We start from the raw sequence: 19,624 nt of genomic DNA on the forward strand, positions 1-19,624 counted from the left end.
GTATGCACACTTTCTGAATAGAATCGGGCACAATTCAACATTTTCTCTTGAACATTTGAAAATGTTATATCATGGTTTAAAAATCATTAATATATTCTCACTGTAAAAAAAAAGGAAGAAAGAAGGAGGGAGGGAGGGAGGGAGGGAGGGAGGAAGGAAGGAAGGAAGGAAGGAAGGAAGGAAGGAAGGAAAAGGAAGGAAGGAAGGAAGGAAGAAAAGAAAGAAAGAAAAAGAAAGGAAAGAAAGAAAAGAAAGAAAGAAAAAGAAAGAAAGAAAAGAAAGAAAGAAAGAAAGAAAGAAAGAAAGAAAGAAAGAAAGAAAGAAAAAGAAAATCACACATTTCCAGTCCTCTCCCGGCTCCTCACCCCAGGCACTTCCCTGAAGAGACACCACTGTTACCATCCAGAGTGTTCTGGCTTTCTAGATATTACGTGTTCTTATAGAAATCTTTTCTTCCCTTATAATCCTGATACACCTTATTCTGCTTTCGTCTCTTCAGTGTAAGTCAGTGAGAGCTCCCCATGTCAGTCCCTAGAACGTGAACTGCTGTACAGCATTAATGTGATCTATCAGAGTTTATTTAACAATCTCTTATTGATGGGCACTTAGTTGCTGTCAATATTTCACTATTACACAAAGTGACAGTGAAATCCTTATTAGCATGTTTGTTAATTAGTGCTCACATGGGAATGTTCCTTTGGGGTGGACCCTAGAAGTGAAATGAAAGGAAATGACACTAAAATAAACATGTTGGGGCCTGGAGTATTTCTGTGGAAATACTGCTTTAATTTTATTGAGATACAATTTATATAAGAAAAATTAAGAGTTGGATTAGTTTTAGCATATATATCACAGCTTCAGGACCATTTCCCTACCCCAGGAAGTTCCCTCATTCAGCTTCCCTGTCAGTCTGCTCCCAGGAGCGGCCACTGCTATGGTTTCTAGTACCAAGCATTCGTTTTGTCTACTGGAGAATTTGATGGAAGTTGAAGCATACAGCACGCACTTGTGTGTCTAGTTTCTTTCACTCAGCATAATGTTTTGAAGTTCTTCCATATTGTGGCGTGTATCACTAGCCTGCCCTGTCATTGCTGAGTGGTGCCACGTCGTAGAGATATACCACATTTGTTGACCCCTTCATCTATTTATGGACACCTGGGCTGTTTCCAGTTTGCGGCTATTATCAAGAAATGCTATGAACATTTATACAAGACTTTCAGTGGGCATGTTTTCATTCGCCCCTGGATAAATACCTAGGAGAGAAATTCCTGGGTCATAAGGTAGATGCATATTTAATGTTTGAAGAAATATCCACACCACACAGTTTTCTAAAGAGGATGAACCATGTTATTCTCACCAGCAAAGCAGAAGACTTGTGGTTGCTCAGTTCATCAATTTTTAATTTTAACAGATGATGCAGATATAACCTCCCAAATTGCTGTAACATATAGTTTATAAGAGTACCTGGCATCCAACACTCTGAGGTTTGATATTACCAGTATTTTAAAATTTTGTTTATCTAGGGGCGCCTGGGTGGCTCGGTCATTAAAGCAGCTGCCTTTGGCTCAGGTCATGATCCCAGGGTCCTGGGATCGAGTCCCACATCAGGCTCCCTGCTCCGCGGGAAGCCTGCTTCTCCCTCTCCCACTCCTCCTGCTTGTGTTCCCTCTCTCGCTCTCTCTCTCTCTGTCAAATAAATAAATAAAATCTTTAAAAATAAATAAATAAAATTTTGTTTATCTGTAAGGTGAAAATGATGTCTTTATAATTTGCATTTTGTTTTCCTTCACACTAGTGAAGTCAAACACTTAAAGAATATTTTAAATTTGTTTAAATGTCCAGTTTTGTTTCTTATTCTGTGAGCTACCTCACCTGTTCAAAGCTTTGCCGATTTTTCTATTGAGTTGTTTATACTTTTCTTACAGACTTATAGGAATACTGTTATTCTGTCCCTTTGTTCTGCATGTTACAAATATCATCTCCTGGGGCGCCTGGGTGGCTCAGTCGATTAAGCGTCTGACTTTTGATTTTGGCTTAGGTCGTGATCTCTGGGTCGTGAGATTGAGCCCGTTGTCGGGCTCTGTGCTGAGCATAGAGCCTGCTTAAGATTCTCTCTCTCTCCCTCTCCTTCTGCCACTACCCCACTTGCTGTCACACGTACTCTCTCTCTCTCAAAAGAAAAAATTAAAAAAAAAAAATCACCTCCTAGCCTACTGGTTTTATTTTTGCTTTTTAAATAATTGCATTTTGTCATACAGAAGTTTTAGTTTTGATGTAGCAAACTTAAGCTTATCATTTACAGCTCATACATTCTATAGAAGGTCTTTCAAATCTAAAGGTTGTGGATATTTTGTACTATATTTTATTCAAATAATTGAATATTTCTTTTTATATTTAGGTAATGAACTCATCTGGATTTTTTTTGTGAATGGTATCAGATGGACAGCCAAAATTCCTATTCCCTTTACTTGACTGGTCAATTTCTTTCTGGCACTTTCTTGAAATGTCTCCTTTATTCCATATTAGATTTTCCTACAGACAAAATCTGCATCAGGACTGTGTCCCACTCCACTGAATTTGTATTCCTATGCCAATGTAGTCCTGCTTTATTGATTATAGTTTTAGGATATGTGTCTGTATCTGGTAGGGAAAGCTCTTTCTTACTCTTTTTATTTTTCAAAAAATCCATCTGGTTTTTTTTGTTTTTGTTTTTTGTTCTTGTTGTTCTGTTTTGTTTTGTTTTTGCCTGTCTAAGCTTTCTTATGAGTTTCATGACAAGTTTGTCAAGTACCATGAAATAATAAGGAAAAAATGGCTGTGAGTTTTATGGGAATCTTCTGTACTACCTTCTTAAATTCTCTGTAAAGTTAAAATGATTCTAAAAAATATCTATTTAAAAATGAAGGAAAGAAGGAAGGAAGGAAGAGAGAAAGAAAGAAAGAAAGAAAGAAAGAAAGAAAGAAAGAAAGAAAGAAAGAAAGAAAGAAAGACCAGTTGTGGCTGGGATGGAGGAAGAAAGGGGATATATGATGTGAGACGAATTTTGAAAGATGAGTAGAGGCCTTGTAATGTAGGACTTATTGGACACATCAAGACTTTTTCTTTCTTTATCTGAAGAGCAATGAAAAACCTATAAAATATTTTACACAAGGGACAAACATATCTTGCTTTGTGTTTCAGAGAGTTCTATTTGGCTGCAATTTGTAGAATGGATTTTGCATTCTAGAGTGAATGCAAGTAGACCAGGTAACAGATATTGGTAGCTTGGGCCAGGATGGTAATGGTGTAGACAGATTTATGAGAAATAGAGAATATATAATCAATAGAACTTGATAAATTGGTGTTCTTTTTGCCTTCTTTCTTTCTTTCTCAATCAGAGTTGTCAAAGACTTGTCTTTTTATTTTATTGGTTTTTTTCTGTGAGTCAGCTTTTGATATTATCGATCAACTTTACCACTGTTTCTAATTCATTAATTTCCACTTTTTTCTTTATTAATTCCCTTAACCGCCACACAATATTACCTTTGGCTGATGGTCTATTCGATAGCAAGTCTGCTGGAATTGGCGTATCTCTCTGATGATGTGTGATATCTAAGAGAGAAACAATAACAACAAAAGCAAAGCAAAAGCATTTCCTTGTATTGCAACACATTCTTCCGGGCCCTATGCACAAGTCATCAGGCACTTTCTCCAGCAAAGTGCCAGAGCCCAGCCCTATCATTTTCTATGCCCAGCCAGGGCTTTCTTGCCCTTCAATGAGCCACATGAAATGCAAAGGGCAAGAAGATACTGACTTCACAATCAGGGGAACAGTTGGCCTGGGTGACCTCCGGTCCAGCAAAGGCAAGCTCTGGGTGTTACTGTCCTTGGGCTCCTTGTTCTAACTTGGTGCTCTGAACCCCGTTGTCCAGCAAGAAGCCTTCAGCATCTGTCTGTCACTGTTCCGTCTCAGAAAGTCATCCCTGGAGCTTCATTCCCCACCCCTTTGCCCAGACCGCATGCAAGCTGCAATACCCCTGCGGAAAATCGCTTCAATCAGCTGCAGCAGATATGAACCCCGGTGTCCCCCATCTCTTCCATCGCAAAATGAAAAAGCAAACAGTGAGCTCCGTGACTTAGCCCTTCTCTTTAAACCACTGCAGTCACTGAAACAGGCTGATGATGAAAGGACCACCTACCATTCTCATCTTGGAGAAATTAACAAGGCCTTCCTCGGTAAAGTTTGGTGTTCCCTCTTCAATAAACGCCAGGTCCGTCAGGTACATCCCCAGATAAGGAACAGCTGGGGGGTTACAGCTGCAAAACCAAGAGACACTGTTCTCAAGTGCACTCACGCAAATAGAGACTCCCCTCCCGTGTTTCACGGGAAGCAACCGTGTGGCTTCAATCCTGAAGAATAAAGTCTTTTAATTCCGTCTGCACAAGCACACTCATGATATTAAGAGTTTTCAATACATCTCACAACAGAATAGAAGAGAAAATCGCAGCCTTATGTTTTACATGTGCTTGGGACGATGGCATGTTCGAACAACAGGCTGTCTTACAGACAAACACAGAGTATGCGCTAGCAGTACTAGTCTGCAGTACTTGTAAACCGGCCGCACTTTCCAGGGAGTAAGAGCATGGAGGAACCTCCAAGAACTGGGGAGAAAAATCAAGGTGATTAGAGCCTGTAAAGCTTGTTTTCTGCTTTCGCTAGGATTTCAATGTTTTAGAAGGTACAGACCTAATGAATATCACCACTGCACTCTAAAGTGATGCCTTCTCTGTTTTTGTTTTGTGAGGGGTGTACCTTGGTCTTCTCAGAGTCAAGAGTGAGGAGGACATGGGCTTTTGAGCCAGAGAGAACTAACTGGGTCTGAGTCCCAGCATAACCACTTGCTAAGGGATGCTGGGCAAACTCTGCAAACCACAGTCTCCTCGTTGTGCTTAGATTAATAAATACCAAATCAAGAAACTTTTTATAGTAGAAGATGGTTTGATTTTAGAGTCAAAGATGATATTTTCTTCTTATTTGGGATAGTCTGCATGCCACCAGTATGTCCACAAGAAACTTATTGTATATGCACAGTCTTTCAAATGTAAAGAAAAATCAGGAAAATACCTAGATGATGGAAGTTCTTCCCCATTTTTCTTTTCAAAGCAAAGTAGGAGGTAGGCCACTATTTGTATACTGTATATATTTAAAAAATACATTTCTGAATTATGAATAACTTAATGATTAAGATAAACATACTTTTTAAGGGTTTCTCTGAGATTTTTAAATCTTCCTTCAGATGAAACCGTCTTCTGAAGCTTGTCCATGAGAGCTTTCGTCTGGAAAGAAACAAACAACTTAGCCTGTCGTGAAAATACTCCTATGGTTTGACAAGATGGCTGAGTTACCAAGAGATCCTCACTTCCCTTCCATAGTGGCAGGTGTTGATACCTTTGTCAGACTGCTGTGATACGATTTTCAAAGTACAGACTGAATTTGATGTTAAAAAAAAAACAAAAACATGTGGAGAAGAGTGACTATACTGCTCATTTAGCCAAAAAGAGGAAAATGTGTAGAAAAGAAAAAGTGCGATGCACGAGAAATTAGGGACTTAAAGAACTGAAAAAGCACATGTTGACCTAGGGAATCTTAAATGGGAGGTCTCATGTCAGGTGGTTTTCACGGTGAATCTTTTTGAGTGTTAATTTCCAAATCATCAAGACACAGATTTGGTTGCTTGGCTATCTTCTGCTACAAAGCCTTTGTTTTGTGACCAACTTCCTCAACTTGTTAGAGAAGTATAACTGACATTTACCAAGAGATAAAACTGTTGTTGACATTGATCTGGAGTTTCTCACATGGACATGGGAGAATGGTAGGGCGGCCCTTGGGGATGATGACCCACTCCTAGTAATACCCATGCCCGGGCAGACTGGCAGGGAAAAGCACTTGGAATGCCCGGGTTGCGACTCCTCAGACTACTCTCAGTCTGGAAAGGAGCTGCATGCTTCATGAGAGCTTTCAGAATGACTCAAAGGGCTGCCTTCCCCATCCTGGTTCCTGAGGACTCTGAAAGAAGATAGCCAGCAAGACCTGGGTGGGGGCGGTGGGGTCGGGGGATGGGATGGGGCCGGGTGGGCCCCCTGCCTGGCCCAGAGCTGACCTTGGGCTGAAAGAAGTTGCACAAATATAGTCTATCCTATAGCCACAGATCTAATTTGGTGGGCTCCCGACTGCACATTCGACCAGGCCTTCTGGATGTCTCCCAGCCTGGACTCAGACCTGAAGAAGAGACAGCTACAGAGCAGATGGGGTGATGAAAGAGTCTGAAGCAGGGCATATCTGCAACCAGGTACTACCTGTGATGAGACCGAAGTCCTGGGCCCGGGACGACAGACCATCACCCGTTCTAAAGCCACTCTGAGTGACACATACACGTGATTGAAATGGTATATTCTACTTAATGCCTCTACAGGTAGTATATTCAAATTTGAAAAAAATATTTTAATATCAGTCTTATCACCCCTATTCCGTAGTCAGTTACTCCTAAAGCCTCATCCTGAAAAGACATGGGTATCACTTAAGTCAACTACACGGAAGGCCTACTGTTTTCTTTTCTTTTTTTTTTTCTCAAGTTTTTATTTAAATTCCAGTTAGTTGACGTACAATGTAATATCAGTCTCAGGTGTAGAATTCAGTGATTCATCACTTACATACAGTACCCAGTGCTCATCACACTGAGTAACCTCCTTAATGCTCATCACCTGTTTAACCTATCCCCCCCCCACCCCCAGCCCACCTCCCCTCCAGTAACCCTCAGTTTGTTCTCTATAGTTAAAAGTCTGTTTCCTGGCTTGCTTCTTTTTTTTTCCCCCACAATGTTCATCTGTTTTGTTTCTTAAATTCCACAAATGAATGAAATCATATGGTATTTGTCTTTCTCTGATTGACTTATTTTGCTTGGCATAACATTTTCTAGCTCCATCCACGTCATTGCAAATGGCAAGATTTCTTTCTTTTTTATGGCTAATATTCCACGTGTGTGTGTGTGTGTGTGTGTGTGTGTGTATACATACATCCTGCATCTTCTTTTATCTATTCATCAGTCAATGGACATTGGGCTCTTTCCATAATTTGGCTATTGTTGATAATGCTGCTATAACCATCAGGGTATATGTGTCCCTTTGAATGGGTATTTTTGTATCCTTTGGGTAAATACCTAATAGTGCAATTGCTGGATCATAGGCCTAGTGTTTTCTTAAAGAAGATTTAAGAATCCCTTGGTACCAACCTCAGATGAAAAAGGAAATAGGGGAAGGAAAATGCAAGAGAAGGCAGAGGACTGACTTACTGACCTTGATGAAGTGTGACAATGTGTGTGACAAGATAATATGCTCTTTCTATCCAGTGTCCAATGGCTAAGGCTACCATTGCCTTAGGAAGAGGCAAAAGCAAGCCACAACAAGGGCGTCAGTATCCAGTTTTTAGATTCTGATATAGCTGTTTGAAGCCCATTTTAAAAACCATATTCTAACACCCATTCATCATAAAAGCTATCAAAAAACTAGGAAGAGAGAGTAGTTTCCTCAATTTTATAAAAGCATCTACAAAATACCTGTAGCTAGCACTATCCTTAATGGTGAAAGACTGAATGCTTTCCCCACAAGATTGAGAACAAGGGAAGAATGTCCTTTCTCACCATCTTTATTCAACATAGTATTGGAAGTTTAGCTAGAGCAATAAAGCAAGAAAGGAAATAAAAGGTGTATGAATTATGGGGCGCCTAGGTGGCTCAGTCGTTAAGCGTCTGCCTTCGGCTCAGGTCATGATCCCAGGGTCCTGGGATCAAGCCCTGCATTGGGCTCCCTGCTGGGCAGGAAGCCTGCTTCTCCCTCTCCCACTCCCCCTGCTTGTGTTCCTGCTCTAGCTGTGTCTCTCTCTGTCAAATAAATAAATAAAATATAAAAAAAAAAAGGCGTATGAATTAGAAAGAAAGTATTAAGATAGTTCCTATTTATAAGTGACAATTGTGTAGAAACCCCAGGGACTCTACAAAAAAACTCCTAGAACTGATCAGTGAGTTCAGCAAGTTTGCAGATAGAAGACCAACACGACAAAAATCAATGACATTTGTATAGACTAACAATGAATGTGTGGAAACCAAAATCGAAACCACAGTAACATTTAAAATTTGTCCAAAGAAAATGAAATATTTAGGCATAAATCTAAAAAATTTACACAGGACTTATATTTTGAAAATTTCAAAATGCTCATTTAAGAAAACCTAAAGAAATGGAGAGACGCTGTTTGTGGACTGGAAGACTCGACAGAGTAAAGATGTCAGTTCTCCTCAAATTGATGGTTTAATGAAATTCCAATAAAAATGTCAGTAAAGTTTTTTTAGACATAATTTTTTTCCTAAAATTTATATGGAAAGTCGCAGCACCTAGAGTAGCTAAAATAATTTTACAATAAAGTGGGAGGGATATAGAAAGAACTCTCAGATCTCAAAGGTAAAAAAAAATCCAATTAAAAAATGAGCTGCAGACATTTCATTGAAGAGGATAAACAGATGGCAAACCAGCATATGAAAAGATATTTAACATCATTAGCCATTAGGGAAATGCAAATTAAAACAATAATGAGATATCAAAATGGCTAAAATAAAAAATAGTGATAACACCAAATGCGGACAGGAATTTGGAAAAACTGTTCATTCATACTTTGCTGATACAAGTATAAAATGGTACAGCCACTCTGGAAAAGAATTCAACAGTTTCTTATTAAGCTAAACGCACAATTGCTATACGATCCAGCATTTGCACTCTTGGGCATTTATCCCAGAGAAAAGAAAACTTACAGTCACACAAAACCTATCCGTGAATATGCACAGCAGCTTCATTTGTAACAGCCCCAAAATGAAAACAACCCAGATGTTCTTCAAGGGATGAATGGTGAAATGTCCTCTATTTATACCATGAATACTACTTAGCAATAAAAAGAAATGAAGTATTGATACATGAATGGATCTCAAGGGAATTTTTAAAAAGGCACTCTCAAAATGTCATCTACCATATGATTCCATTTATATAATGTCCTTGAAATGACGAAATTTTATAGAGATGGGAAACAGGTTTTTGGTTGCCAGAGTTCAGGAGGGGGCAGGGAGGAAGCAGCTATGGCCATGAAAAGCATGGCAGGAGGGATCCTGGTTATAGCACTGTGTTGTATCTTGACTGCAGGGGAAATGAAAGTGCATAAAAGTGAATACACACAGGCCCAAATGAGCATATATGTAAAACAGATCGTCTGAATAAGGTTAGTGGATGTTACCAATGTTAACTTTGTGGTTGGGATATGTTTTCAGTTACACCAGAGGTTACACTGGGGGACACTAGGTGTAGGGTGCAAGGTATTTCTATTATTTCTTCCAAACTGTACATGAACCTACATGATCTCAACATAAAAAGTATTTGTTTGCTTTTTAAACAGTACTTATAAAAGCTGTGGCTTTTGTTTGCAAGGTCCAGGCTTTGATCACAGACAAAAGAATTTGCCTCTGGCACCAGGAGGACTTGGAGGAGTCTGGAAAATCCCCCCACCGCCCTTTAAGAGGGCCAGGGTAGTTATCTACTAATGACGAGTTAGCCGGCCCACCAGGGATCACCAGGGACGGGGCAGCCTGTAGGAGAGGGGCAGTGGGAGCCAACGAGGGCTGAAGGGGAGCTGAGGTCAGCTAAGCCCCCCTGTTCCTGGGCAGGCTGGGCAGACCACACATACACCACGCACGGGCAATTCACAGTGGCCTGCGCCTGGTGACCAACTAGCAGAAGACCGCAACAGGAGACCAGCGGGTGCCCACGGCCTCCCAGGAGCCCAGAGGAGCCCTCCCCAACAACCACCCACACCCAGGGAGAAGGCCAGGAGAAAGGGCAGTGGGGAGATTGTGATTTTATTTGAATCTTGAAAATATCGAATGAAAATGATAGGCATGAACAAGCTGAGTCCAATTAAAAGAAAATTATGAAAGTTTCCGGCACACCTAAGTCTTTATGCCAAAAGGTTATTACATAAATGACAAAAAAAAAAAAAAAAAAAAAAGTGAACATTGAGGCCCTAGGGCATTTATACACTTACTTTGGGGCGAAAGAACGGGTCCGTGGGGCACTGCTGTGTTCACTTGGAATCAACGTGCCTTCTCTAAATAATTTAGGAAACAACTCCTGACTGTCAACCGCACCGTTTGAAGTTGTCCCCAAATATGTTATAATGAATGCTTTGGGGTCGTATTTGCTTTTCTTAAACTAACCAATTAGAAGTGCGCACGAGTGGAATCAATTAGGTGGTAAGAGCGCAGTAATTACCCACGTTAGCACCTTTCTTTGGCAACTGAGCTGCTCGATTCAGTTAATTATTTCCTAATGAGTAACGTTTCACCTGGGCCCTGGCCTCCTGGCTTGTCCTCTCAGCAGCGGGCTGTGTGGCACACTGCTGCTCACCTGCTTGGACACCTTGGCCCAGGTTTTCTTCAGCCTGTAGATGGCACTTCTGTTTAAGGCTGAGGTGATCTCCAGGACGCCGTTGTAGTTGTGTAGGCATCGGCAAATGTCCGCCACGGCCACCCACTTCTCTATCGCGACGGTGCGGGAGCTGACGTCGGCATAATTCATTATCTGGGACGCCACCAGGTTACTCATCTGAGACAACGGAGAAGCCAAGAGAGGCCAGCTAAGAGCCAAAGAAATGCATTCAGGCACAGCGCCTGGATCACCCATAGAAGTGTCAGGAAAACAGGGTGCCGAGGGACATGGAGATCAAAGTCCACATTTAGAGACCAACCTTCCGAAAAGACTACAGTGTGTAGTGATAATAATAGCAACAAGAAACCAATGGCGACCTGTTCATCCTCCGAGTGAACAGAGGGATTGTTTGGAATCAACATGTTGAGGGAACAGGTCATTTTTTTTAATCAGTAATTTTGATGAAGGAGTTATTTCCTGTAACTACTGAGGAAATGGAAAGAATGAGCTAATTCCTGAAGAATGGCAACCTTTGCTGATGATGGGTTTCACTCCTTGGGGCCTCTCCACATGCTCCTTCGCCCCTCACAGGTGGGGACCAGGAAACCCCAGGTAGCACAGAAAAAGAAAAGACATTTACCCCCAATCAAATCAAACTCTAACCTGATCAGCCCTCAAGCCAGACACATTTAGGGACAGGGGAGGAGAGAACATTTATTCCTTCTTATCTCGCTGGATTTTTTCCCACCAGAGTGAACAGGACCTATAGTGTTTCAAGGGTAAGAACTGTAATGCTATTAGTTGAAACCAAGAGAAAAAGAGGCAGTTGGCGCAGCTCAACGCTTAGAATATAGAAAGGAAAAGGACAGTTTAGGATTACTAACAAAGGGAATGCAAGTCTGTAATCTTACATCCATACACTTAATCTAGTGAGTGTACCAATTCTCTGACTATTCCACAGGTATTTTAGATCTCACAGTGTCTCAGAATTATCATTGTACATAGTCATTAAAAAATTACTTTGTACTGAGCACCTAGAATGGACGTGGCATTCATTTAGGTTGTAAGAACAGGAAAAACAAATAACTCAGCATCCCTGACCTCAATGCACTGAGCCTAGTTAGGCAGAAAGGTGAAGGGAGGCAGAGACAAGTAAATATCACATAGTGAAAGGCAAAGCTGAGTCTGTATGGAGGGGTTTGAGGACACAGAGGTAGCAGGGGGTTATCTGGCCTAGTAGAGAGGAGGCTTCCAGAAAGAGGTCATCCTGCTGTGAGTCCTAAAGGATAAGAAGGAGTTAGCCACTGCTTTCCATCGAAGGAGGAGAACATTTGAAAAGGGACAGAGGTAGAAGGCCTGGTGTAACAGAGGATGTGGCAGTCATCTGAGGAGCCCAGGGAAGCCACGGAGAGAGACACAGATGCCCAGTAGGCAGGGCTCTTGTAGGCCACGTGGAGCAGCTGGGACTGGATCTTAAAGGTGAGAGGAGGCCGCTGACAGAATTTTGTCATGAAAGTGATATAATTAGATTGGTCTTTCAGAAAAGTTATTTCTGTGACACTGTGTAAAGAATGGGTTTGGGGGCAAGGAGAGGACAGTGGGGATGGTGAGGTAGGAGCTCCCGGAGAAAAGGATGAAAGGTCAAATCAAGGTTATGGCAGTAGGAAAGTAGGGGGAAAAAAGGTCTGGGACATATGTAGATTTATATATTGGGGAGTGAGGTGGGGTGGGTGACAGATGAGTCAAAGATGACCTCTAGATTCTGTGTCTGGGTGAGTGAGCGTGCGGTCTGGGCCACTACGCAAGACTAAGAACATGGCATAAGATGAAGGAGGCTTGGCAGGTCTGGGGAGTACTAACGATAAGAAACTCCATTTGCAATCCGTTGAAGAACGCACGGTGCAAGCAGCCATCCAAGTGGAGATGTGAGGGTCTGGAACCTGGGATGGAACCACTCATTTGATTGCTCATTATACCCAAGTGTGTGCATGGCACAGACAACAGAAGCTGATTTTCTACAGCAGGGGCTCTGCTTCTCAGGGGTCATGTGGCCTGTTCTCTAGGCAGCGGTGGCATGGATGCTCCTCATGAGATAACCTTCATGAGTATATATGTACTCTGCAGGTACCCTGCACAAAGCACTGTCTTGGGAATCTACACTGTTGTTTTGTACTGTGAGGCTGAATGACTTATTAATTTACCTACAGGGAGCCTCATAGTCTTCTTTTTCTTTTTTAACGTCATCATTATTCCTTTTATTGTCTTTTAGTAGAACTGCCTAGATAGGCCTGAAGATGCTCCCACATATGTGGTTCCGCCAAAGGATGAAAATCATTAGAACAAAACCAATTAGGAGTTGGTGGGTATAAAAGCAGCTCCTTGTCTTACTGCTGGAGAAAAGCAGAGCAGGGAGATGCACCGACAGCTGGTCACCATTGTGCACAGCTGCAGGAACACTGTAATTATGCTCAAAGGGGTCCCTTCCAACCCTGGAACGCATATGTGCTGAATGTTGAGTAATAATGAGGATGATTTGTACTAACCCAACCTTACTGTCACCAGCACCACTGGGGACCAGTGACACAAGGGCTATTACAGCTCGTCAGTGTATGACCACAAAGTAATGATGACTATGATAACAATAATAGCCGCAATCTATGCATTATTGAGGACTTACCAGACTTGGGTACCATCAGAAGGGAATCTCTTATGTCTGGAAGTTAACTGGAAGTTATTACATCACTATGAGCTCTTAGAGAAGATTTAAGCTTTTTTTTTTTTTAAACCTTTCATCAGTTTTGTTTAAAAAGTGGGGGGCAGACTTGCTTTATTTTAGAGAAGGAGTCTTAAGACCCTGATACTCAGCTCCCTATAACATGCCCAGGTTTTATTTTTATGGTTACTCACATCATTGAAGTGTTGGCTGGTTTTCATAATGTAAGGTGTTCTTTCATTTTTATCCAACTTCATCCACCCCTGCCCAAGAAATTCTCTGTAAGTTCAAAACAGAAGAGAAAACCAATTAAGTTTTTTAAATGGTGGCTATGATCCTGAACAATGAGTATGAATATTATTTACATTAAATTTGACCATCTCAAATGAATTTTGGCTCATCTCCAGTATTTTGCCACTCAATGCCAAAAAGAAAAAGATTTTTCCATTTCCACCTTTCTCTTATAAATGTTTGGAACTTTGTCCTTATTAGGATCATGATAAAGCCTTCTCTGAAATGGGAACACAATGACCAACACAAGAAGAATAAAGACATTAAGTACTAACTCAGGAACCAAATTATTTTCCCTGGATCAGCTTAAAAAAATTTTAAGCCTTAGCAGAAGGGCTGAAAAATCCATCACTACCAAAAATGTTAATCACAAACAACATGTGTTCCTCCACTTTGCTCTGATATTCTCTAAGACGATGTCAAATTCACGAGCAGGGATTTTCCTTTGCTCTCCCCAGAGCCCAGAACAGGACACATGGGGAAGGCATGTAACACTGTTGTTACCACTTCATATGGGGAAGGCATTTACAGTGGTAGGAGCTCAGCCTGCTGGAAGGTCTGTCTTCTGAATAACATCCCTGCTCCCTCACTTCACTCATGAGCAGCCCACCAGATCACAGCAAGCAATGGACAGACAAGTTGGTGCATAAAGGAACTATTTTGTATAGGCATGACAAAAAATAACCTGAAATGAAATTACTCTGACACAGTCTTAATCCAGAAATGTTGAGTGAGTCCCTGCAAGAGGTTTTTTGTTCCTCCAAGTTCCTGCAAGGCTATTGGGTGTAAAGGTGTGGCAGTTCCACAGATGAAAATAATGGGTTGATATCCAAGCCAGCAGGGAGGAGAGGAGAGGAAGGGAGAATCCCAGGAAGAGACTGACCATAAGGGTTTGGCCTTTGCTCTTTCTCTTCCTCCACAGAGGTCATGTTCATCTCCCCCACTGAATCCCCACTGCACTAGGCACTGTGGTTTTGTTTTGTTTTGTTTTCCTTAGAGGGAGAGAGAGAGAGAGAGAGAGAGTGCAAGTTGGGGAGGGGCAGAGGGAGAAAGAGAGAGAATCTCAAGCAGGCTCCACGCCCAGTGTGGAGCCTGGAGTGAGGGTTGATCTCACGACCCTGAGATCATGACCTGAGCCAAAATCAAGAGTTGGACATTTAGCTGACAGAGCCCCTCCAGGTGCCCCATGGTACTGTGGTTTCTAACTCAAGTCTTCAAGTAGTCACTGGGTTCATTTGGCTGGCCAATAGGCCACATTTCTTCCCTGCCAACCTTGTTCATGGGTAGAGATGGGGAGGGTGAGAAGATACAATGCCTATAGAAAAGCCAGCAGGGGCATCTTCTGGCCCTGCCCCTTACGCCTCTCTAACGTAGCTACAGCTCTGACCACCCACTGCCACGCCTGACCCCTCCATCATCATGATGGCCTCTTCTCTACCTACGACATGGTCACATTTGTACCTCTTGCCCAGCCCCTCCTTTACCCTCGATTTAGCTCTTTCGAGGATATGGGCCAACAGTTGTCATTTGTCCAAACAAAGGTCTTGCTTGTGGAGCTCCTGATTATTGCAGCGGGAAGGGGCTAGCGTGCTCCCTCATGCTCTACATGAGAAGGTTGAAGCGGTGATAGGGACGCTCATCACGGGGCAGCTTGACGTGGCACAGGTCGGCTCCACACACACCCGGGGGAAAGCTCCTTCTCGGGAATCTATCTATATGTTGTAGAGTCTCAAAGCCCAGCAATACTTGTTGACTCGTGGAAGAGGGTGAGTACTTGTAGCAGAATTTACAGATTTTACCCATCCTCAGTGCTTCTCAAAGTATAGTCTTAGATCACGCAGTAGCGTCTGGGATTCTCATGGAAAATGCCATTTCCTGGGCCTCAAACCTACTAGAATCCAAATCTCTGGAGGGGATACCTAGGAATGTACATTTTTAACAAGTTTCCCGAAGGATTTTAGGCACCATGCAGTTTGAGAACCATGGTTGCTGCCATATGGAGGTTCCTATGATGCGAGGATGTGAGAGTACAAAGAAATTCACATCCGGGGGAACCGGTGAACATAAAGAAACACAAGAGTGACCATCCTGAGAGTCCCCGGTGTTTCCAAATCAACATTTCTAACATAAACTGGGACCAAAAGGCATTGACGTCGGACCAAACCATCGTAAGATTAAGACTCACACCTCTGTGCACACACATCTGCCTTAGGAATAATGGCAGCGCTAAGCCCACAGGTCCTGCCTGAGGGGGCCTGCAGCTGTGAGGGCCGCACTCACTCGTAGGGAATGCTTCTGAAGACGATGTGGTCCAGGAGGGTGATCTGCTCGGCCAGCTCCATGGCTGACAAGGTTTCAAAGCACTCAGCCTTTGGACAGTCTGTCTGCAAGAGAGGAAGGGGGGAATGACACACACTGACAGCAGGTGCCCGCAGCCGCTCAAGGACAATGTCCATCAGAGATTCTAGCTACGAAGAAAATGGCAGAAAGCTCAGAAATATCAGCCAACATTAACAGCCTGGACCAACTGCCAACCCCCGAGTCGAATTTAGGTCATCGCACCGGGCTTCAAAAGAACTGCGGTCGAGCGCCCGGTTATCAGTTACGGGCATAATACCGCTCACCTTTGAGAAGTAGTTTGCACATAACTCTGCTGAATGAGACCATGGCTGCACTTACCAGTTGAATTATATCCTCTAATTTTAGGTGGATGTCATCTTGATCGTCTTGTGAAAGGGCCCTAAAAAAGAAAAATCAAAATATCCTCCATGAAAAGAAAACAAACATGCCAGGAATGAAAGGACCACGTGCAGTTTGGATTTCCCTGGCTGGGAAGCTGGAGGGTTTGGGTCCACCAGGCTGTGCCTCCCACTGGAGAGGCTACAGAGACGTGAGCTGGAGGTGGGAAGTCGAAGAAACAGGAAAACACGCACGTTAAAGGCACAGGAAGATCATCGGGAGAGCTGGCTTATCCCAGGGAGCCAACTTGTTCCATACAAGGTGGTAAATAAAACACCCACCATTAAAGCAAGCCCGAGGGGGAGCTGGTGTGCTCTGGGCCCGTGAGAGGATCTGGGCCGTGAGTTCGGGCATCCCGCAATACCATCAGTTGGGGATCCTAACAGGCCTGAGCGCCCCATCCACATTCCTCCAGCCCCCACCCTGGCCCTGCCCTGCTGATGCTGAGGCAGAAGATGCAGAGCCACTCCCTCCTTGCACACACACAGACCAGAAGCTCAGTGGAGTTCCTGGGGGGCAAGAATTTGAACAATGCCAGGCAGAAGCCAGCAGGTAAACTCTTTTCCCTTGATTCCCAGATGGCCTTTCCTGAGACACATTTGGTGCCGTAGCCACACACACACACACACACACACACACATACAGCTATTCAGCTCTCAATATTTTTTTTCCAGTGGTGATTGACTGAATAAATACATAAGTTAATTAATCCTGAAGTGGGTGCTGGTTTCAGAGTGGGAGTGATATTTCATGTCCAACAGAAGTTCAGAGTCCAAGAGAATGATACGGATTATATAACTTACCATCTGGGCCAAGCATTTTAAGTTTTCCAAAATGAAGGCACAATCACATTTTAAAAGTACCGAAATGTTTCAACAGTCCCAAGCCACACAGCCTATCTGCTGGAGGAAGGTAGTTTTCAAAGAAATAATGACGTGATGTTCCGCGGTGCTCTGAATTGATGAAAACAAAACCACCTGCCCTCAAAAAGAGGAAATCAACAGAGATGGGTTAGTGAATACACATGTGTATACACAGCCATGTGTGAGCCATCTGACATACACTCTCGTATCATCAAAAATCCCTTCAGAGTAAGCATTCTGATCTCCATCTTACAGATGAGGAAACCAAAGGAACTCAAAGGAACTAACCTGCCCAGGGTTCAGTCACTTAAGCTGCCCCGTTGCCCTCGCTTGTCTCAGGCAGGTGTTAAAGGCACCTCTTCAAGGAGCCAGCACAAAACACATCCAAAAAAGTCCAGTCTCTTCCCTCTATCTTCCTCTCTTACAAAAGCTACCTCCTGTTTACCAGGATAAAGATTCCTTCTAGATTCAAGGAGTGACTGCCCTCTTGCTAGCAATGAACCGTTATCATTTGTGAGTGGAAAGAAATATTCATCAGATGATCTAAGGCAGATTAAGGTGAGGAAAAAATAAGCAAATACAAGTTTTTCTCCAAAGACTGTTAAAATCACACTTAAGGATTACACATAGGGGATAAAAGGGACTCTTTCCCAAAGCTCATGTCATTCTTTCCAGGGTAGTCTAGGTTCCTGGAGAGAGCTCAGTGGCCACATAACTATGTGTACCCAAGGAAAAGATCTTTTTTTTTTTTTTTTTTTAAATGACGCTGGGCAATAGTTTTTCCCTGGAAAGAAGTGGTCAAGAAGTTAGTTAGCTTTTATCAAATGTTCCTTTCCTCAGTCATCTCACACTAGTGTTCCAAGATGCGTTCTGGTCTTGTTAAATTATCTAATGTTTTCTCTTTTCCCAAATGCCTGTTGATGCTTCTTGGGGCCTTGTGAGGTTTGTGGGTCACCTTTTTATGACTCGAACCCACTCCAGCTGCCCACCCATGAAGTCATTGTTTGTTTGTTTGTTTTCATTTTATGGCATGTTAGTTGTTTACCAAGATTTATGTCTACATAGATTCAGAAGCCAGCTAGTCAGACAACGTTGGGGAAGAAGTGGTATTTTAGAAATAGAAAAGTCTTGGGGTGCCTGGGTGGTTCAGTCGTTAGGTGTCTGCCTTTGGCTCAGGTCATGATCCCAGGGTCCTGGGATTGAGCCCCGCATCGAGCCCCACATCGAGCTCTGCTTCGGGCTCCCTGCTCAGCAGGAAGCCTGCTTCTCCCTCTCCCACTCCCTGTCTCTCTCTGTCAAATAAATAAATAAAATCTTAAAAAAAAAAAAGAAATAGAAAAGTCTTGAGCAGAGGTTTTTAGTCACAAACAAGACAACAAACTATGCATGCTAATTAAATTTCTTCATCATAAAGCTACCCCTGTGAGACTGTGTGAGACAGAAATGGCTTATTATTGGAAGCTTTCAGTTTCCTGTATAAATGTAATATATGTTTAAATACATTCATGTTTACATCTCATACAGTTTGACTGCCTATACATCTCTAATGTCAAGGCTACATTTAACTACAATGTGATATGTTTTTCTCTCTCGCAACCACAACTTGTATTCACTGGGAGGTATGTTCACAAATTTTCCCTTAGGTGGGAAGGCCCCTCTTCCTCTGGCCCAGTTCCAATCGAGGATGGATGTGCTCCTAGCCTTTTGACTGCCTTCGTGCTTTGATGGACACTCCAGGATACTGGGTTTCTCTCACATCTCCCAGCCGGCATGACCAGTTAAGTATCTGTGCGTTTATAATGAAATGCCAAATAAAACATTTAAAAGGAAATGGGATTATTCAAAGTTCTGTGACTGGAAAAGTCCTCTTTCAACAGTAGAAATCAGATAGGCTTAAAAACAGAGCCAAGAGAAACTGGCCTCTGTCCGCAGTCTGGTCCACACTCTCTGGGCTGCCTGCTTGCTACTGAGACCGACTGGCATAGGCCCATGGCGGGACCGGCCTCGTCTCTGCTCCTCCTCAATTTGTGAATGGTTTAACTGCTTGTTGCTTCACTTGCTGGGACCTGCCAGACCACCTCTTCCGTCCTTTGCTTTCTTGGGCATGGCTTTTCTTCCTTCCAGGCTTACTTGAGCCCATTGCTTCCTATGCTCTGACATATTTTTTTAAAAAGTCAGATGTCACAAATGCATGGAAACCTTGAGTACTAAAATCTCCTGGTTTTGGTTGGAAATAATTCCCCGTTTGTTTCCAAATTAAGAAATAAATTAACAGAAACATCTTTGTAATTTTCCACATAATTACTATTTTATATAATTGTCATATAATTATTAAATAATCCTTTTGGTTTCTGTTTCTTTCTCATATACTCCATGATGATATTTTTTCACAAAGAGATTTCATGAATGATGACACTCCATCAGTGATGGTTATATCAAGGTCTTACTTCCTACTCTACTTTCTAATCATTCTGACATGATTTAAAAAATATAAATATGTAAATGTCATACATATAAACAC

General features: G+C 42.5%; 1 protein-coding gene across 4 annotated transcripts in view; it reads right to left on the bottom strand.

The window, feature by feature from the left end:
• Positions 1 to 19,624, bottom strand: part of RASGRF2 (Ras protein specific guanine nucleotide releasing factor 2) — a 235,850-nt gene that overhangs the window by 4,658 nt on the left and 211,568 nt on the right. For all 4 annotated transcript variants that reach the window (XM_032404089.1, XM_032404088.1, XM_032404086.1 and 1 more), the window contains 7 exons: positions 16,181 to 16,241; positions 15,782 to 15,885; positions 13,405 to 13,489; positions 10,477 to 10,674; positions 5,237 to 5,316; positions 4,179 to 4,296; positions 3,523 to 3,591 (listed from right to left, as the gene is read on the bottom strand). In XM_032404089.1, coding sequence (XP_032259980.1) covers positions 3,523 to 3,591; positions 4,179 to 4,296; positions 5,237 to 5,316; positions 10,477 to 10,674; positions 13,405 to 13,489; positions 15,782 to 15,885; positions 16,181 to 16,241 — 715 coding nt within the window. The remainder of the gene's footprint in view (positions 1 to 3,522; positions 3,592 to 4,178; positions 4,297 to 5,236; positions 5,317 to 10,476; positions 10,675 to 13,404; positions 13,490 to 15,781; positions 15,886 to 16,180; positions 16,242 to 19,624) is intronic.

This window comes from Phoca vitulina, unplaced genomic scaffold, assembly GCF_004348235.1.
Source record: "Phoca vitulina isolate PV1807 unplaced genomic scaffold, GSC_HSeal_1.0 scaffold6, whole genome shotgun sequence".
Classification (NCBI taxonomy): Eukaryota; Metazoa; Chordata; class Mammalia; order Carnivora; family Phocidae; genus Phoca; species Phoca vitulina.